General features: G+C 38.8%; 1 protein-coding gene across 1 annotated transcript in view; it reads left to right on the top strand.

Annotated features, from left to right (window-relative positions):
- Nucleotides 1-18,904, top strand: part of NID1 (nidogen 1) — a 41,227-nt gene that overhangs the window by 15,477 nt on the left and 6,846 nt on the right. Inside the window, exons 11-15 of the mRNA XM_026085072.1 lie at nt 703-825; nt 9,340-9,564; nt 10,222-10,394; nt 12,472-12,598; nt 18,230-18,401. Coding sequence (XP_025940857.1) covers nt 703-825; nt 9,340-9,564; nt 10,222-10,394; nt 12,472-12,598; nt 18,230-18,401 — 820 coding nt within the window. The remainder of the gene's footprint in view (nt 1-702; nt 826-9,339; nt 9,565-10,221; nt 10,395-12,471; nt 12,599-18,229; nt 18,402-18,904) is intronic.

Here is an 18,904-nt window from a genome sequence, read left to right as displayed (position 1 = left end):
TGCAATGTCCTGTAGTTACTTCTGATTTAAAATAGGAAATGTCATAGCTTAAGCCCCCCAGGCAAGCACTACATTAAGCTCTTGTCCCTTCCTCCCCCCATGTTTGAATTCAGTCTTCAATATTTGTGCTACAGTTGGTCAGAGATGAGTTAGGTATAAAAATTGCAATAGTTGCAATAGTTAGCAGATCAGATTGTCATCTGCTGGAACTGTTTGCACTATATTGGTTTATATTATTAAGGTGGTGACACATGATGCTTAGAATTCTGAATTTGTAGAAATGCTATACTGTGTTTCATTTCTTTGGGTAAGGCTGCTTCCCCACTACACTCCAGCTGACATGTTGGAAATCTTGCTGGCCAAATCCTATCCCTCTTACTACATTTATCTATAAGTTATTCTAGAATACTGTGAGTTAACAGTGCTAGTTACCTATCAACATTGCTGATTTAAGAATAGGGTGCAGGGATTTGTTAAGAGCCAGAATCTAAAATACATGCATACTTTTTTTTCTTAGCATTTCTGTACAGACATTCTTCCAAATTCCAATAATTCTAAATAAGTCTATAATTCTAATCAGATATCCTCAAATAGGTGCCTGAAAGTCATAAAACAGATTTGTACTTTAATTCATCACTCTGATTTGTAAGTTATTGTTCATCAGGAAGAACAGTTATCTGAAACTGATCTTTTATTTTACAGATGTAGATGAATGTCAACAGGGCCGCTGTCATCCAGATGCTTTCTGCTACAACACACCTGGGTCCTTCAGTTGCCAGTGTAAGGCAGGTTATCGTGGGGATGGTTTCCGGTGTGTGTTAGGAGGTAAAATTTTATAGTTCTTGAAAGTAGGACCAGAAATATAATTTGGGAATTGGATGACATATGTTAATTTGGTTCCTCTCTGGAACAAATAGTGTATTTTCTTATTATGGTCTTTATTCTTTCTCCCACAGTCTCTCAAGTTTTGAACTTCACCAAGCTTGTTAAAATCTGTTTCTTGGCTGCTATCCCTTTTCCTGCTCAATATCCCCTGTATTATGTTTTAATTGTTCTATTCCCAGTAGTCCTTGGTCCCAGGCTAGTGGTATTTTTTTGATTGCATTACATAAACATTTGGTGACAGACTGATTCTGTGAATACTTTGTTGCATTTCATTGACATTACCAACAATCCAGATGTTTTATGGTAAGTGGCTACTGTGTATGCAGAACAATTGCAAGAGGAAAGTGAAGGATAAAACCAGAGTACCTGCACTGGTGTCTTCAGCAGGATCTAGATGCTTGATTTCCACTGTATAGCTAATAGGAGTTCAGAAAGCCTAACTCCAGTTTCTAACTAACACTTAGATGTTTCTGTTTTCACTCAGCTTGTTCCCTATTCAGCAGAAGGTTCTTTACCGCCCCCGGCACTTCTGCTCTTGCATGTATGCCCTGCAGTTTGGGCCTTGAAGTATTAAACTCCTGATCTTGAAGGCATGCTAAAAATAAGAAGTAAGGAACACTGAAGCATGAAGTAGCCTTGCTGTGCTTACTTTCATTCAAAAGTGTGGCAAAACCAGGAGACAGCACTCATGTTTTGCAGAATGGTGCATACTCTCATTCAGGAAATAAGGCCTAATTTCTGAGCAGATTCAAATCCCCTTTTCCTGCTTCCTAAGATTCTTGATATCAGGCAAGAGACCCTGCACCTCTCTATAGATTGCAACTCTGAACTGTGCAGCCCAGAGTACAAAAGTCATAGGACCAGAATGGAAGAAAGCAAGAAGCGGTGTGACTGAGTAGGCTGTCTTTATAAATTCACTTCTGCACTGTGGTCTTGCTGATGTCCAAAGTCTTTGATAATTCAAAGCTGTGATTTCTTTTTTTTTTAACATATGATTTTTTTAATATATAATTGAAATGCTTGCCTAAACATGCTTGTCTGCATGACACAACATCACTACCTGCTGTGTAGCTGGAACATACTTTCTTTCTTTGTCCCTCTGCCTACCACCATCATCCCTAATTCTGAAGTTTTTACTTTTTTGCACAATTGGGTACCAATGCCTTGAACCAAAAAGGCAAAGGAGCATTCATTGGAAAGGCAAAAAAAATTGCAAGGTGATTTCTGTTTATAGATCATATTTATATGACACTTCCTCATGTCCTGAGCAGTACATGTGGTATGTCAAATCATCCAGTGTCTGTAGATTTTTCTTTCATAGGTAGGTTGTAGGAGGTTTTGCAGCATTTAATTCTGAAGCTATAGGTTTTGTCACTTTATGCCAGTCTTCTAGTATTATTTTCACTTATTTTTTATGCATGAATGCCCATTCGTATTTTCATTTTAATGCCAGATGAATGGAGAATTACCTAGTATTTCYGGCCTCTGTTAAAATATTTCTCAAACCAACCTACAGATAAACGTGCAGGGTTATTCTTCCTAGAGGAGAAACTTGATGTGGGTAGCTTCAAGCAAAATCGAACTGTAAAGCTTACAGTTTTTCAGTAAGATTTGCAGAGGCAGAAATATTTCATGTCTGGCACATCCCCTTTCTTGTAGCTGAAACAGGTAGTTTGGTAGACTGTGATACTTGAATTTAACAAATTAGCTTTATTACCAGGACATATTTAATTTCTTCTGCATATATATGATGGTTTATTTAAGCTTTTTATTGAAAACAACATCTTTCCGCATRTAGTAGTCAGTGTAGCTATTAAACTGCTAAGTACAGTCTTTATATTTAGTAGTAGCTTTATATTATTTTTGCTGTTGATTTCTTGACTTTCCATACTCTTTACAATTGTATCTTGAGTGGGGATCTCTCCTAAAATGGTGTTAATGGTAATAACAAATTATTTTGGAGGGCTTTGTATCTATTGTTTCAATGGGAGGGGATCTGCCAGGTTTTGTTAATCTTCATATGTGCCTGTCTTTTTTATGCTGTTCTGCATTACCAGTGGAACATGCTTTAGAAGCACTTGCATCAGTTGATTCTGTTCATGAAATGCTGTGAGCAGAAAAACTTGGTAGATGAGAAATCTCGCTTTTGCTGAAACCTGTACAGGAGACTATTGCTTTTGCCTTGCTAGTCTGCATCAATGGCAGTGCTCATGATAAACTTAGCTGCTCTTTCCTCAGAGGAGAGGTAATGGAACAATAGCTGCCTGTGGGATGTCATCTATTGCTAAAGCAATATGTACTTTTACAAGCAAATATCCAACAATCTGACAGTTAATCGTTTCCTGTAGTTAGACTCAAAATATACTTTCTGAAGCCTAACAAAAGTGGCTTAGTTTATTTTAGCACCTAATTTGCAAAGCAAGTTGTTCCAGGATGGAGCTTCCAGATGAGAATCTACTGTATTCAGCTTTAATTAGAGGCTCTTTCTTCTCCTTTTTATCCACTAAGGTTTTGATCTAATTAGCCTCAGCCAAGTCACTGAAATCCTGGTCGTTAACAGCATGGAAAATTTCATTCATCCAAATACTCAGTTCTTTTTGCTGTATCTTTTTCCAAGCCATGCATACAATTGCTGTTTGTTTGGTGTCTATTATTTTATGAAACATATTGTTGAATATAGCCACTGCTGAACAGGAACTCTTAAAACAAGTAGAGTTGACAAGTAAAATGCATTTGAGTCGTACATTTTGGTCTTGCATCAGAACTTTGCAAAAAACCTGTCAGTTTTGGCTTTAGAAATCACTTTTCAAGTCTTGTAGGCAAAACGCTATAGGAAAATGTCTGTAGTATTGCAATTATTCCAGAGTAAGCCAGTGGGCTAACGAAAGAGTTAATGATGTTGGAATGTCCCACTGCTCACAGCTATTAAGCATGTCTGTACTTCATTATTTCCTCACGCTTCATTTTTCCATTTCAAAAAACCAGATGTCTGAGTGTTTCTACCCCTGCAGACCCCAGACACTGTTTACTAAACAGAAACAAATCCAGATTCTTGGACTGGGGGTATGACCATTAAGAGCCATACACTAGTCCTGTTAGTCTGTATACAATCCATTTCACATGAGAAATGCACTTAGAGAGCAACACTGTAAGTGAAGGATTGCAAAGCAAAATGAATGGACAAAGGGAAGTGTGTTATTTTGTTTGCTTTTGTTTTTACCTCTCGTTTTTTTGGCAATGTTTGAGAACAGCAATTAAAAATCCTAGTATAGCTTCTTGTGATATGTGAGGAATGAAGTGATCCAAATAAGAAATTTAAAAGTACTCTTCGATTCTGGATACAGTTTTAAAGCACTTCTGTAACTTTAGCTTTTCARTGTAAACCTGTTTGAGTAGCTATATCAGGTTTTTACAAATTTTTGAATGATGTCACAAAACTAAATAATTGAATTTGGTATAATATATCAGGCTGTAATTCCTTCTGCAAAGTGGAAAGGAAGATGTCCTCTAYATCCCTGTTTCTCACCCTTTATTCTCAGTCTCAATCTTTCTGGAAAAATCCATAAACTATCTTGTGCAGTGCTTCTGCAATAGCTTTCCTTCATGACCAGAAAGACTTTGAATATTCATATATGGCTTTTATTTTTTACACATTCTGCTTGTTTTTTTGCTTATGCAGGGAATATGTATATGCATATTTTTCATCTGACCCACTTTCAGTATCGATGCTATTTTCAGTTCATTTTTTCAAGTTCCATGATATATTTTAGTGACTTTTAAATTCAAGATTGCTAATGGTGGTTTATAAAGCAAATGCAAAAATTTGTTTAAAACATATAATGCAAATTTAATTTTCTGAGGAAAGCAATTCATTTTGCTTGAGTTCAAAAYGCACCATTCTATTTATCTAGTCCAACTTGTGTGTAATGTGGTCCATGAAACATTACTTCTTTGTCTGGCTCATGATCCCTGTTCTGAACTACAGCTTCTCTTTTAGGAGCAATTTTCTGTACGCTGGTTCAAATTTTCACTGATATCTTAAACTTTGGATACCAGAACTGGACACAGTAGTCTGTGACTTATCTCATGAATTCCATGCACAGCAATAACATTGTTTCTCCATACCTGTGCAGTGTTCCCCGTGTATATGCTGAATTCTTTTTTACATCCCCTCAGACTCCCTATGGCATTCAGCTGGGTGGTCACATTGAATTGACTATCTTCTGATAGCTTTTCTTAGTCATCATTTTCCAAGATAAGTCTCCATCTTTAGAAGCTGGTCTACACAGTGTGTTCCTGAAAGTATAACTTTCCATTTGACTGTGTGAAATGACTGTTGATTTAATGAGCTCAGTTTATCTAGTCACCAGGTCCTGTCGTTCTCATCTTTTGCAGCTTGTCTTCCACAAATCATACAACCTATGGTTGTATATTTTCCTCCAGAATCCTAATGGAGAAATTAAATTTCTTAATAAGGAAATTTAAAACCAAGACTAAAATAAGGTGGGAACTTATTAAAGATACCAGTACTTCATGATATTTGCCCTTTGACTCAGGTGTTTTTCAGGTTTTAACCATTTATCAAATTAAGGTAACCTACGGTATAGTGCTCTATTTAAAAAATAACACTGTCTTGTAGGCCCAGGTAGAATGCCATATAGAAATACAAATTTAGCCTTGAAATAGGCATGACTTATTTTCCATTTTCTAGAATCAGGAATAGCAGTAGATGTAACAACACAGTTATACCAGGTAAATATTATTTGCTCTTAATTCCTATTGTAGTTAGTGGAAGTTTTTGTTATGCAAGAGTCAAAGAGATCAGAAAACTCTCCTAATGTTAATTGTTCTGTATCTCTGAAGAACTTTGATTAGATGAAGTATTGCTATGTTTATATTAAAGGAGAAGCATTAAGAACCTTTATCAGACTGGTATGCTGAAGGAAAGAAAAGTTACTAGCTATAATGTTTGTCTGGAAGCTGACTTACAAAGTAGTCCCTGTACTGCCTGAATACATGCCAACTCTTGCTATAAGTTTTGTCTAGCTTGTATTGTTAACTCATCAAGGGAAGGAATGTGCTCTATTTACTGTGTGAATCTCATCTTTCAAACTCAGTCATAGCTAGCCTCATTTCAGACAGTTAATTAAAAACAATTTAAGGTTTGCAAAATCAGACCATCTTGTCTTAAGAGCACTGAGAAAATGTATGACTATATAAGCAGACTGTTTATCGCAACCAGCTGTCAGGTCTATSTAAGTTTATTGTGCTTCCATTGCTGCATAGGCTACAAATGCTGGGCTGGGATTCAGCTTGCTTTCCTTTAAGTGTCTCCAGTTAAGCTAGCTGTTGAGACCGTCTTTATAGTGAGCGGAAGTCTAAGCGGCAATTTACTCAGAACTTGATTTAGCTAAGATGTTGGTGTCTACTTCAGGATAACATGAGTTACCCCCTGGATAATCCACTGACTATGTTGACTAGATTTCTTTCCACTTCAAAGGAGACTGTGGCTATGATCTGGGTACCCACACTTAGTCAGACTCCCCACTCCTAGTTGGGAACCCTAACTCTTAGGTTAAGAAGACTTTTTCTTGCGTTCACTGGCCCAGTGGTGTCTGTCTAACATGTGCTCATGTTAGGGAATAGCTGCAGCAAGAGGGGTTAAAACAGTCACCCTGCAGCATGCCTAGAGGTGCAGGGAAGGTGCTGCTATAGGATGTGTGAGATCTTGTTTAGCATTTGCCTGGTAAAGGAAAGGTACATACTCTCACTGCTGATCTCTTGGGTAAAAAGTGTTTAAGTAAGACTAACTTTTCCCTTCTTCTGAATGTGTTTTGAGGGAAGACTGGAAAGATGCCTACCTGCAAGTTAGTGAGCTGTAGCATGGAGCATAGTAATTCTTCCCATGATTCAGAGAGAAGGAGGAAAAAAAAGTACAGTATGGATACTAAGTGACTGGTTTGGACTGACATAACTTCTTCTTTTTTTTTTTCCATTTATAAATCATAATATTAGCTAAATTCATGGTTATGAGTTGAAATTGGTGGAAAACAACCTTTGAGGACTAGTTAAAATGATTGAGTCTTCATCGAATGGAAATGATGACACTGCTTTTATTTCTTTTCAGAATATTTCTTTAAGGTAGACAACATATTGTACTTTATACTATTAATAATGTTTATCATAAATATCTATAAGAAAGACTTTCAGCAGCAGAGGCAATAGGAGATCTAGTTATCACTGAAAGTGAGTGGAAATGGAATTTTTGCATCTCTTTATGCAGTGGAAAATCTGTGTTGATAGGCTTTTAAAAAAGAAAACATATAATATGCAGTCTTCTAGAAACAGAGTTCTGACTTTGAAAACTAGTTTTTGACTAGTCTCTTGACTTTAGTAGGACTAATTGCATAAGCAGGATATTTGTGAGGTGGGTTTGATTATTGCAATATAGGTACTCTTCAAAACTTCCRTCAGTATTCCTGTTTCAAATCTGCAGTTATAAATGTGAGTTATGTCTTGAAATCTGAACAGACATCAGTATTTCAAGTTCCCAAGTATAGGAGCATATTCTGTGTATAGTAGCTGGGTCCCAGCTGGGAGTTAGTACATTTGTTTGCATAGTTTATATTTGCTAACTCCTTTTTCATAAAATTTATCTAGTCTGTTTAATTTGAAAAATTGCAAGCCATTTATAAGATGACTGAGATTTTCTAATTCTGGGAGTTGGGGACAGGAAGGAAAAATGGCCGGCTTCTAGAATTATTTTATATCCCCGCTGAGGAGGAGCTAATAGTGCATCTCAAAGATAACACGGATGGATTGCAAAACAAAAACGGGATGGGGTCAATTTACCAATACTCTGTACCCCCCTGCTTTCTCTTGTGAATGGTGCACATAATATGACCTCTAAAAGAGCAGTGTGGCAACACCATCTATTATTGGAATTCAATACTTTTTATCTACGTATTTCATTGAATGCATGCAAATAAAGTATGAGGTAGATAATGAATGCCTTCCTTTGGGTTCTGGTTGTGTAGGTTGTCTCAGGGCTCTCCACCACCCACATTAAAGCTGAGGCCAAATATTTCAGTTGTTTAGAGTGAGCTGTTCTCCAGACATTTGTATTTCTCTAATTGTATCCAGGTGCATGAAACTTGTCCAAAGCTTTTGCTTGCATAACTAGTGTAAATAAATAATAAAAAACCCAACTATGCTGTTTTGTATTTGTGTGACTGTTGCACCGCAGTAGTCTGCAGGCACATGGGATTAGCTTTGTGTTCAGCAGGGCTGGGTCTGGCCTGAGCCACACAAAACTAATGCTGTCCACCAATGCAGTCCATGTATAAAGCATGAAAGGAATAAATGGAACTGTGGTGTTTAAGCCTCTTCATCAGGCAGTTTGCAGTAAGTATTTCTAACTGTCTATGGAAATCATTGATAGGAAGAAGATAGGCTCCATAATCACAGCTCTTGCTCTCCCAGTGCACAGAGCGCTTCAAGGGTCTCAAGTGTAAGGTAGAACTGACCCAGATTTGGTTATCCAGAGAAGGGAAAAGGTTATTTTAATAAATGTTTTAATTTCATTAGGCTGTTTGGCATCTGGAAGGATGTATTGATCTAAAAACATGTTCCCGATTGCATGAGAGATGATAGCATATGAAAATGTATTTTTTCAGTCCAAACTGTTTTAAAATTAAAACTAAAAGAACTGATTATCCCTGAATTTCCTGATGATCTTGAAAGTTAATCTTTCCTCTGTAATCTCTACAGTAACACATATGCAGGTGATGTAGCCATTGCGTATCATATGTTTCTCTGTGTATGTGAGTTTCTATGCCTATCAGGCACTGGACAATCTGTCCTGGCATTTCCTTTCTTTGGTCCAAAAGTATGAAATGGATGCTCAAATTTGATGCCCAAACTTTCAAAATCCTAACGTGCATCAGAGCAATGAGTTGTCACACTTCCCAAGTCCTACAGAGAACTTGCCATCAGTCTCTTGTCATCATTTTCTCTTGTGACTCTAAACGGAGACTCAAGCTTTATCCACTGTATTGCCTGACTAAATAGTCAGATTTTAGGACCCATGGGTAGATGCAAACTGATTAGACATTAGGGTAAGCTTAGTTTAGCTCCATTCACATGTTTCTTGCTGATGTGCCCCAAGAGAAAAAGAAAGGGATTTTCAGCTTTTGTTTAGGACCCTCTTGGGTAGGAAGCTGTAGGGGGTGACATTGAAAATGACATAAATTTAAGGCAAACACATCACATTTACATAGGGCAGACTGTTATGAAGGTGCCCTGAAAGCATACGCCTTCAAGATTTGTGACAGTGCCATGGTCCTCTGGAGATGAGAATGCTTATGTTGTAACTGGCCAGTGTACATTAATTGTGAACGGAACAAATTTATTAGTTAAAAATAAGAGTATTCACTGAACTGTATCTTTTCACAGAAGTGGAAAAGACCAAATGTCAGCATGAACAAGAACGAGCTCTTGGAAGTGGAGGCACTTTCTTCCCAAGAGAAATGAGAGTTGGTCAGTTCGTTCCCCAGTGTGATGAGCATGGGAATTACCTACCCACTCAGTGCCATTCCAGCACAGGATATTGTTGGTGTGTGGATAGGGATGGAAATGAAATTGATGGCACCAGAAGTGGCCCAGGAGTTCAACCACCATGTAAGTGTCTAAAGCACTTGTTTTTTGTGGGGATGTCTCTGTTGGAGTGCATTGTTTCCCAAATGCAGGGCTTGGTCACATTCCTGAGATACAGTGCTGGCTTGGAGCAGTGCAGGCCTCTTTTATCCCAGTGATCATATGTCTCGTGCTGCAGCCCTTTGGTAACTCCAACATACACTGTTCCTCCAGCCAGTGCATCTGGACAGCTGTGGTGAGCTCTGAATAAGATGGTTGTCTGTGTTCTTCCCTGCCTTGAAACTATTGGGTTCTCTAGTTCCTGCCTTCTGGGAGCTGTGACAAGTCTGAATGTGTGGCAACTGACTGTAGCCTCAGGATACGAAGGATGTTCCTTCCTTACAGCTTCCTTACTTCAGCTGCAAAATAGCAGGAATGTTCAAATAAGCTTTTTCAAACATTTGAAGGAAAGCAATTAAAGAGCTAAACATGGAAAGAGTATTATGTCAGTTGCTCCTTCTCTATCATCTAAGGAGAAAAATTCAGAAGCTTTCTGCATCTGATTATAGTTATTAGTTTCCACTTATAGGATTGCTTCATCTAAGAAGCCTAGCTATAATTGTGTCCCTGTAAATAACATGGACCCTTGTTATGTTGTACAAGCTAATTTTGTTTCCATCTGTTTCTTTCTTTATTAACAAGGTTTGAGCACAGCTGCTCCTCCTGTTGTTATTGGACCCTCTGTTCGACCAGATACAATACCTCTCCCCCCTGGAACGCACTTGCTCTTTGCCCAAAGTGGAAAAATTGAACATGTTCCGCTAGAGGGAAACAACATGAAGAAAAATGGAGCAAAAGCACTCTTGCATATTCCAGTAAGTACTGTTCTATAAAGGGTCATGAGCTGTGGAAAGAACTGCAAAAAAGATAAAAAGTGAGAGGTTTTGTTTTCTATGTCATTTGATTATTTAAGTTCCAAACTCAGGTTTTACTCTTCATTAAAATTTCGGTATCCTGTCACTTTGTCATTGAAAATTCTTGACCTGATTAGTAAAGGACCATAAAACTGAGAAATAGAAAAAACTATTTGCCTTTAAAGGAATGGATCATACGGCAAAAATCTAATATTTGTGATCTCACATGCCTCCAAGAGCTCATCATACAAACATTGCTACACTCACGCTTTCATTGGCTTTCTGTTCATTTCTGACTCTGGTATAAAAATCCAAGAGACCTAGAAGAGCAATAGGAGAGGCAACTTTTTCTCACGGTCCCTCAAAATTCTGTCCTTAATCCTAATCTCTTTGTTTTCTTCAGTCAGTACCCTGCACTTCTTGGCTATAGATACATAGATTTTTTTTTTCCCCTGTTTCCGTCTCCATTTGTAGACTCAATGGGTGGTAAATCTTTTTCCCACACTTCTCACCACTGTTTTGAAAATCTTCTTCCTTGAAAAAGAATCCCTGATACTGAGAACCTATTTTTTCCATCACCTGTGACACACCAACTCTTTCCACCTCCAGCTTCATCACATCCATTTGTTCTGTCTGAAGCATGGGATTTCTGTTTTCACTCCAGCATTACTATATTTATAATAGCTACCAGGTAGTGTGCCTGGCATCTTCTGTGTGTTGCTGTGAATATTTACTGAACCAAATACTGACCAAATTACACAGASTCAGTTCAGTGAATAGTACCATGAACTGTGCTGTGATGTAAGGGAAAAATCAGGCTCTGTCCCTTGTCTAAAGCATTGCTACAGTCATGTTTTAAGTAAAATATGGTGTGCAAATAGGGTAGTTACACTGATACAGAGGCACAATTCTGAATCCTTGTCAGCTAGTCTCATTACCTACCTGATCTAGCTTAAATAAATTCATTAAGAGTACATTCAGGAAAGAGCTTCCAAAAGATAAGATGCAATTCTTAGTTAAAACTTCTAATTAAAGTGAAACTTTTTTTTTTGTTAACAGTGCTGTCTCTATTTTTGGTTTTCTTTTTTAAGAAGATATAAATTTCTGTAAATTTTATAGCATTGCTTATTTGGGAAGTGACAGTGTGTAGCAACATGGAGATGTCCAGATTGTTTTATAGTGTACAATTTTAATGTAGGCTCAGAAATAAACACATCTCTGTTTTAATGCATGTTTAGGGAAGAAACATGCTTAGAAAGTCAGCAAATTTCTAAGAAGGTACTGATCTTCCATTTTTCATCCAGTGAAAGAGAATTTTAAGTTACAAAAGCATCAAAAGACACAGACTGAGGAATCAATATGAAATTAGTGTTTTGCCCAGAAAGTCTTTCTCATTTGCTTGGAGGAAAAAGTTTCAACTCTAAATTCAAACTCTAGTCCCATTTTCTTCTGCCTAGACTGTTACGTGTATATGTTCCATGTTCCTGAGCATATTCACTGCAGCAGAATGGTTTATGGAGTATTTATTTTACTGGATAAACTGTTTTTTTATGTTAAAACTTATGGTACATAGGTAGCACTGCTGAAATGCAGCCATTGTGAATGGATTGGTGAATACAGAACAGCAGTGAGACTTTATGAAGTCATTATTCCTCCTTGAAGGCAGAGAATAATTGAGAGGTAAAAGCAGATGAGGAGTAACACAGTAAAATAACAACATGAACCTTCTTTAAAAGGATATGCAGATGAAACTGTACAAGTGAGACCCACAGTTCAACCCTAATATGTACAATACTTCTTTGAAATAAAAGAATTGTAAATGCTGTCTGCTAGTTAAAAGGGACTTATAACTGAAAATATTATTCTAAGCTACTCTGCAATGACTGCTCATCCTGCCCTTTTCTCTGCCTGCCTTCCCCCCCAGCTCTGTCCAAGAATGTTGTTGTTTCAGGCTTGAGACTTAGACACATAAGCTAGTACTGCTGGCAAATATTTGTTATTTAGTATTAGCTCTGCTAATTTGCTTGTTGACCAACAGGACAAAGTTATTATTGGAGTTGCATATGATTGCATGGACAAGATGGTTTACTGGACAGACATCAGTGGCCCTTCAATCAGCAGAGCTAGCCTGCATGGTGGAGAGCCAACAACCATCATCAAAACAGGTAGCAGCATAAGTTTCTTCATCTTGCTCCACCCTAGGAATGGCAGTAGGGACTTGAATTTAGTAACAGACAGTTTCCAGGTGTTGCCTGAGCTCTAGCATTACAAGTTGGTACTAGTTGGGTAAGCAAGGACCAAAAAGCATGGATAACTTAAATAAGATCTATTTCCTCTGCAATAGCACTTCATCGGCTTCTGCCTCCTGAGACGGGCAAGAAGTCTGTTCTTTTTATATAACCTAAGTTTAAGGCCAGAAATGGGAGCAGCTCATCAGTGATATGTTTCTGTTCTTACTTACAGTTGCTGTTGCAGGATACTGTACCTATCTAACCGTTGCATGTTTTGTGAACATCACTGGGAACATTTTAAAGGAAGGTTAGGGGATTTGAAGGATGAATCAAGTTGCTGTGTTTTTTTTAAAGCACATGTGAAGGTACTAACAGGTGTGGGGTTCATAGCCTCACAGTTTGGCCTTTTGAGCGTGCCCCAGCTGACCCTCCCATGAATGTTTAGAGGGTTTCTTACCATTTTACAGTCCTAGACTATGCTCATGTTCTTGCTACATTGAACAAAACAACCCCCCCCCCCTTTGGATGCTTTGACGCTTCTAGAAGGGGTCTTGAGGCAGGCTCGAGGTCTTGTTCACCATGCTTTAGTGCTCTCCACCTGTGGTGTCAACCTTCAAGATGCCACCAAGGTGGGGCAGGACAAGTAGTACTTCCAAGGCAAATTCCCCAGGTCATGACACACACTCAGGACCTCACTTTCCTATGATGATTGGCCATGCTATGCTATGTTATGTCCAGCCTGGCAGCCTCTGTGTAGCCCACCTATGTTATAGTGATGTCATGTCAACCATACTGATCAGAAAATGTGGTCCAGCATCTTTTCTGAAAGGCTCCAGTGTCCCTGGCCATGAGGAGTGGAACATATAGGTAGTCTAAGCTCAGACTGCTGTAGATGGAGACGTTGTTCCTGGTTACAATGATTTAATGGCTCCAAGATGTAAATATGTGAAGAGGGGGGAAAAAAGCATAAATAAACGTGAAGTTGGGAAGAGTTAACAGTATGGGTTAGTTTTTTATGGAGGAAAATCACGCCTTATCTGTTAGAGCTTTTCAACAGAATCAGTGAGCGTGCAGGTAAGGGTGATCCAGTAAGTACAGTGTACGTGGATTTTGAAAACGCTTCAGTGAAGTTCTTCACAAAGGGCCTTTGAATAGACTAAGTTACCATGAGATTAGGGGGATGGTCCTATGGTGTATTAACAGCTACTTATTGCCTGATTAAAAGGTAAGTGACAAAGGGTAGCAGTAAATAGCTGATGTTCACAATAGAAGTAAGTTATCATTAAATCCTAGGTCATACGCTGGGGCAGACCCATGTTGTTCAGTGTATTTATGATCTGGAAAAGGGGATGAATGGTGAGTTGTCAGTTTGCTGTTGGACAAGTATTGAATATAACTAAAACCAAAGCTGACTAAAGAGTTGCAGAAAGGTCTCATATTTTGATATGTTCACACAGAATACCATATGTGTGTGTGACTCTTAGATTTTTGTTCTGGCAAGTGAAGAAGGTAATCCAGTGGCCAGGTGAGGTTTGGTTATATATAGACCTTTTCTCTCCTGTTTTCTGCCTCTGACAGCTGTCTGTTCTGCTGAGAAAGGACTGGTAAGAAGGGAGGATGAAGAGGAAAACTCTTCTCTGTTTCTGGGTTTGGGGATCAAACAGCTGAAAGGTGGTTAGAAACTGTTTCAGCTGCAACTTTCCTTTCTTATCATTAAAATTGTAAAAGAAAAGTGATTAAACCCATTTTGCTCATTTCTGACCCTTGGAGTTGCTCAAGGCTTCAAGAATTAGGCTAGAGGGTATTGTGCTTTTACAGTTCATGTGTTGTTCTTACACTGTTTCCCCAAAGCCTTTGTTGCTGACTGCAGTCCACGTTCATTTTCATTAGAAGGATAAGTATACACCCATCTTGAATATAAAAACCTTTTGTAAGTGGAGTGAAGTGAGCAGAAGGACAGGTGGGGAACCAAGTGAAGGTGGAGACATTAAAAAACAACAGCAAAAGTAGCTGGAGGAACTTTCCGAGTACTAGAGTCCTCAGGATACTGGAACAGTAGAGGCAAGATACTGGAGTAGGTCGCCCTTGGTTTTGATCCTTTGCAGCTGTTGTCACAAAAATTTAGGAAATTATTTTAGCAAAACAATGAATCAATTTTAAAATTCTACAATAAATTTACCTTTGTTTTGTTTTGTGTGTGTTAAGTATCTGCACTTGGAGTTTGTTTCAGAACAGCCATTGTTTGCTGTGACTGCATTCAGGCTTTCAGGGGTAGCAGAGAGATGGGAGCAGCCTGGATCCTACCATTGCCCGAGGAAGAGAAGAGGGAGAGCTTAAAGCCATCCCTAACTAACACAGTAGCTATGGAGCTTGGTCTTTCTGTCCAATGTGATGGCTGAGATACTTGTGAGACTTTCTTTTCAGCCTAACATGTTTAATCTAACAGAGACTCTAATTCCTAGTGGGGGTGTATGCCTCTGCAACTATGAATTCAGCGGGGGAAGGGTTTCTAATTTCCGCTATTGATTGAGGAAGAGTGTGTGTGCATGCATTGAAAATCTTCCAGTGTATAATATATTTTAGAGATATTTATGAAAGCTTTCAACTAAATTTGATTATTCTAGGTTATGCAAGGTGCTTACAACATAGCAATGCCATATGGAAATAACCTTGTGGTTTTCATCTTCTGCAAAAACATCATACGTGTAAAGGCATCTCATGACTTCTGTTGTCCTGTTGCTTGTATAGGATGTGGATGGCACTCCTGAAGACATGTTAAGCAATGCTGCTTTTTACTTTCTGTATAAAATGTTAACTGGCTCTTCGATAAGGAATCAGAGCAATAAGGCTGAGTACTCAGTATTTGAACGGATGTCGTCTTTGCTGGGCATGGCTGGCCAAAACTGAAACTTTAAAAATGTTAGGAAGTAGGAAAATATCTCTCTCTCAGAAGACCCGTGAGAATTTCTGTCTTTGTTCTGATCTTTGCCTTTTTCCCCCTGTGAGCTGCAGCTGCTTGCTTCAGTTCACATGTATTTTTGTGGAATGCACTTTTTTTTTGTTTAAGCTCTTGTGATTCAAGTTGGGTTGCTTTGCAGAGACATGTTTTATTGTGGGGCCCCATCCAGTTCTCATCTGCTTCTGCAGATGTATAGCCTGTGGAGACTTTCTGAGCTCTGCAGCTGTGGAGGCAGGTCTGGAAGGAGAGCTTTCCCCTTTGTCATAATTGCTTAAATCATATCAGCCACACACATTCGTACGAGCCTGTCTGTTTCCCAGGGACAGAGCCTGTGACAGGACCTGGCCTTACGGCAATATAGCAGGAACGCAGTTGTGCTCCTGGAAGGATGGTGAGGTGGAGGGTTGTGATACATGAAGTCTGTATATTTCCTTACCTCTTCGTGGAGGCCAGTTTCTTCTGGCTGATTGTCAACCAGACAGGAAAGAAATTTACTCTAGATTATTTTAACTGTCCTGGCTCATAGCTGAAAAAGGAAGTTGGCCAGGGAACAGAGGTTCCTGGGAACCAGTGACAGCAGATCTCTTGCCTGCTGCTTCTTCTGTTTTCTAAAAGAGACTGGGAACTCTCTTGCCACCATTCACTCAGTGATCTTCTCCTCATCCCAGAGGCTGGCTGGGGATTGTCCCTATCATCACCTCAAAATGAGGCCACCCTCAGCAGCTCCTGCCTTTAGCAAAAAGGAGGTAGGAACATTTTGGGGTCTGACTGACATGTGAGGTGGTTCCTTGCAGATGACAGGTTTAGCTCCATGTGGGCACTTGGGGAAGTAAAAGCAGTGGTGTGATGTCAGTGCACCTAAGTTAAAGTATGTCTAAGTGCCCTTGAGAGGAGTAAAGAGAGAGCTGATTAACATTTACTTTGTTGGGAGCCCCCTTATGCGTGAGCTGTGAGTCAGAAGCAGTGAGCTACTTGCCCACATCTTATTTGTTCGTTTCCACCTCTTCAACAATGGACATGCATCCAAAATGTCCTGTGTCCAGGACAAGTTTAATCTATCCAGATGAGAGAGCAGAGGCTATTTAGAGTATTGTGCAACTTATTCACAACAAAGTTGCAGTAGCAAATTTAAGACAGCTCCATCCAGTGTTCTGGCCCAAATGTCTTTTCTCCAGAAATGCAGTTTGTGTCACATATTGTTTGTTTAATGGCTATCAGTAAATAAACTTGAGAATTAATAGAAGGCCAACATGCCACATTCCCTCATTCTTGGACATTTACATGATGTATAGATCTGTATTTGAAGGTTTCCTTGACAGCTAACTGGTACGAAGGGTCATTTTGCCTCTTTTGGAAGTGACCACATACAGTCTTTTCTATTTCTTTTGGAACTGTAATTGGAGTTAAAAATCTATTTGTACCTGCCTTTGGCTTCCTTATATCCCACACAGACTACTAGTTCTTTTTCAATGGATATATCGATCTTGAAAAGCATAGAGCAGTTTTTGCATTGGCTGAATTAAATCTTCAAGTGCTATATATTTATTCTGCATCCTTCATTTGAGTTAGAAACTACTAAGGCTAAAGCAGTAAGGTCATTATTTGCTATTTCCTGTTGCTTTTGGAACAGCTAACTGTCCAAGGAAAGCTGTGCACATACAGTACCAAAACATGTTCCAAAAAAATTGCTCTGCAAAAACAAAGAAATGGATTTAAATTCCATCAGTTAGCTAATGTCATTATCTCTAGTGCTTTGGAGCTTGATTATCTTCTAAGTATTGCATTGGCTAAAATGAGAATAAATCCAGTTTTCAGAGGGGTGCCGTGTATGCCAGTGCTAAAGAAGGGGGAACATTAAAGATTATAAAATACAWTCTATGTCCTGGCTTGCTAAAGAGGGTAAAGATAGATTCTGATAAACTCTACTGTGTTTTCTCTGCCATCAACTCTTAGGGTCAGGGTGTAGCAGAGCAGTCTATGTGTAAATTGGGTTAGACACTGGTGAAACCCTATTATCTGAAGAGAAGACTGACTGATGCAAGCCTTTTATGTTAGACAGCAGTTTCTGTTGGCTAGCACCTGGGCAGTGTGACCCTAAGCAGAGAGGTGTGCAGCTCCATCAGTGTCATCTACCCACTTCAGTTATTGCATCACAGTAAACCAATGCCCATGAAGTACAAGAAACAAAGAGCTAGGGAGGCTGCTGCCTGGCTGCTGCCCTGCCATTTTGCTATCCTTGAGCCCACAAGGCACTCCAGGGCTCCAACCTCTTAGAGGTGTACTGGAATTCCGGACAAAATTCTGATGTGTTCAGTAGTGACATAAGTATTAGCACTGGGATTTGCTGTCTTTCCCTGATTATAGATCTTTTATTTATGTATCAGAGACATCTCCAAGAGTTCTGTGTATATAAACTTCATAAGGCAAAATACATAGTCCTCTTCTGATGTGCTAACGTATTCCATATGAAGTGGCTTTTGTTGGACCACAGTCAGAAAACTGTAAAAATACTCTTCTCAATTAAAAGCTGGGAATGCTTATGAGGCTGATGCTGTATATTGGGAATAAATGTGATGGCTAAGGTTGTTTTCTCTGTTCTCTTGCAGACTTGGGAAGTCCTGAAGGAATAGCTCTAGATCATCTAGGTCGCAACATCTTCTGGACGGACTCTCAACTTGATAGAATAGAAGTGGCTAAGCTGGATGGGCGCCACCGTCGTGTCCTCTTTGACACTGGCCTGGTGAACCCTAGAGCAATTGTAGCAGATCCCATGAGAGGGTACAGATATGTTTTCAAGAAATGCATGCAAAGCTTGAATATTTTATTTTATTTCTTTAACATGAGCATATACTCTATGTCCATGTTTTTAGACTGTCTTCAGACAACAATAGGACTGTATTTTCCTAAAACAACTAACAAACAAAAACTAAATAAACTACTTGAGTGTCCTATATCTGAGTAGTATATTGGAAATAAAACTTGTTTAAAATGCAGCTATGTAATCCCATGATATTTTATTGAGAGGACTATCAAATGTTTGTTTGCACCTTGCTTTCAGTACATTGTTTGCAAGATGACAAGCATTTCCCCTATCTAAAAGAATTTATTTTTACAAGATTACTGGAATAAAATACTAGATTAAACAATTTGATATTTTCATTTTTCCTGTACAGTGTCCCTTTTTCAAAAACTCCCATAGTGTCTTTTCTGTCATCATTTTCATTCCTGTCATTCAATTGTCTGAGAAGATCCTATTAAGCTTTTATCTGAAGGTACAAATA

This window comes from Apteryx rowi, unplaced genomic scaffold (assembly GCF_003343035.1).
Source record: "Apteryx rowi isolate R43461 unplaced genomic scaffold, aptRow1 scaffold_66, whole genome shotgun sequence".
Classification (NCBI taxonomy): Eukaryota; Metazoa; Chordata; class Aves; order Apterygiformes; family Apterygidae; genus Apteryx; species Apteryx rowi.
This window is presented reverse-complemented; position numbering and strand designations above follow the sequence as displayed.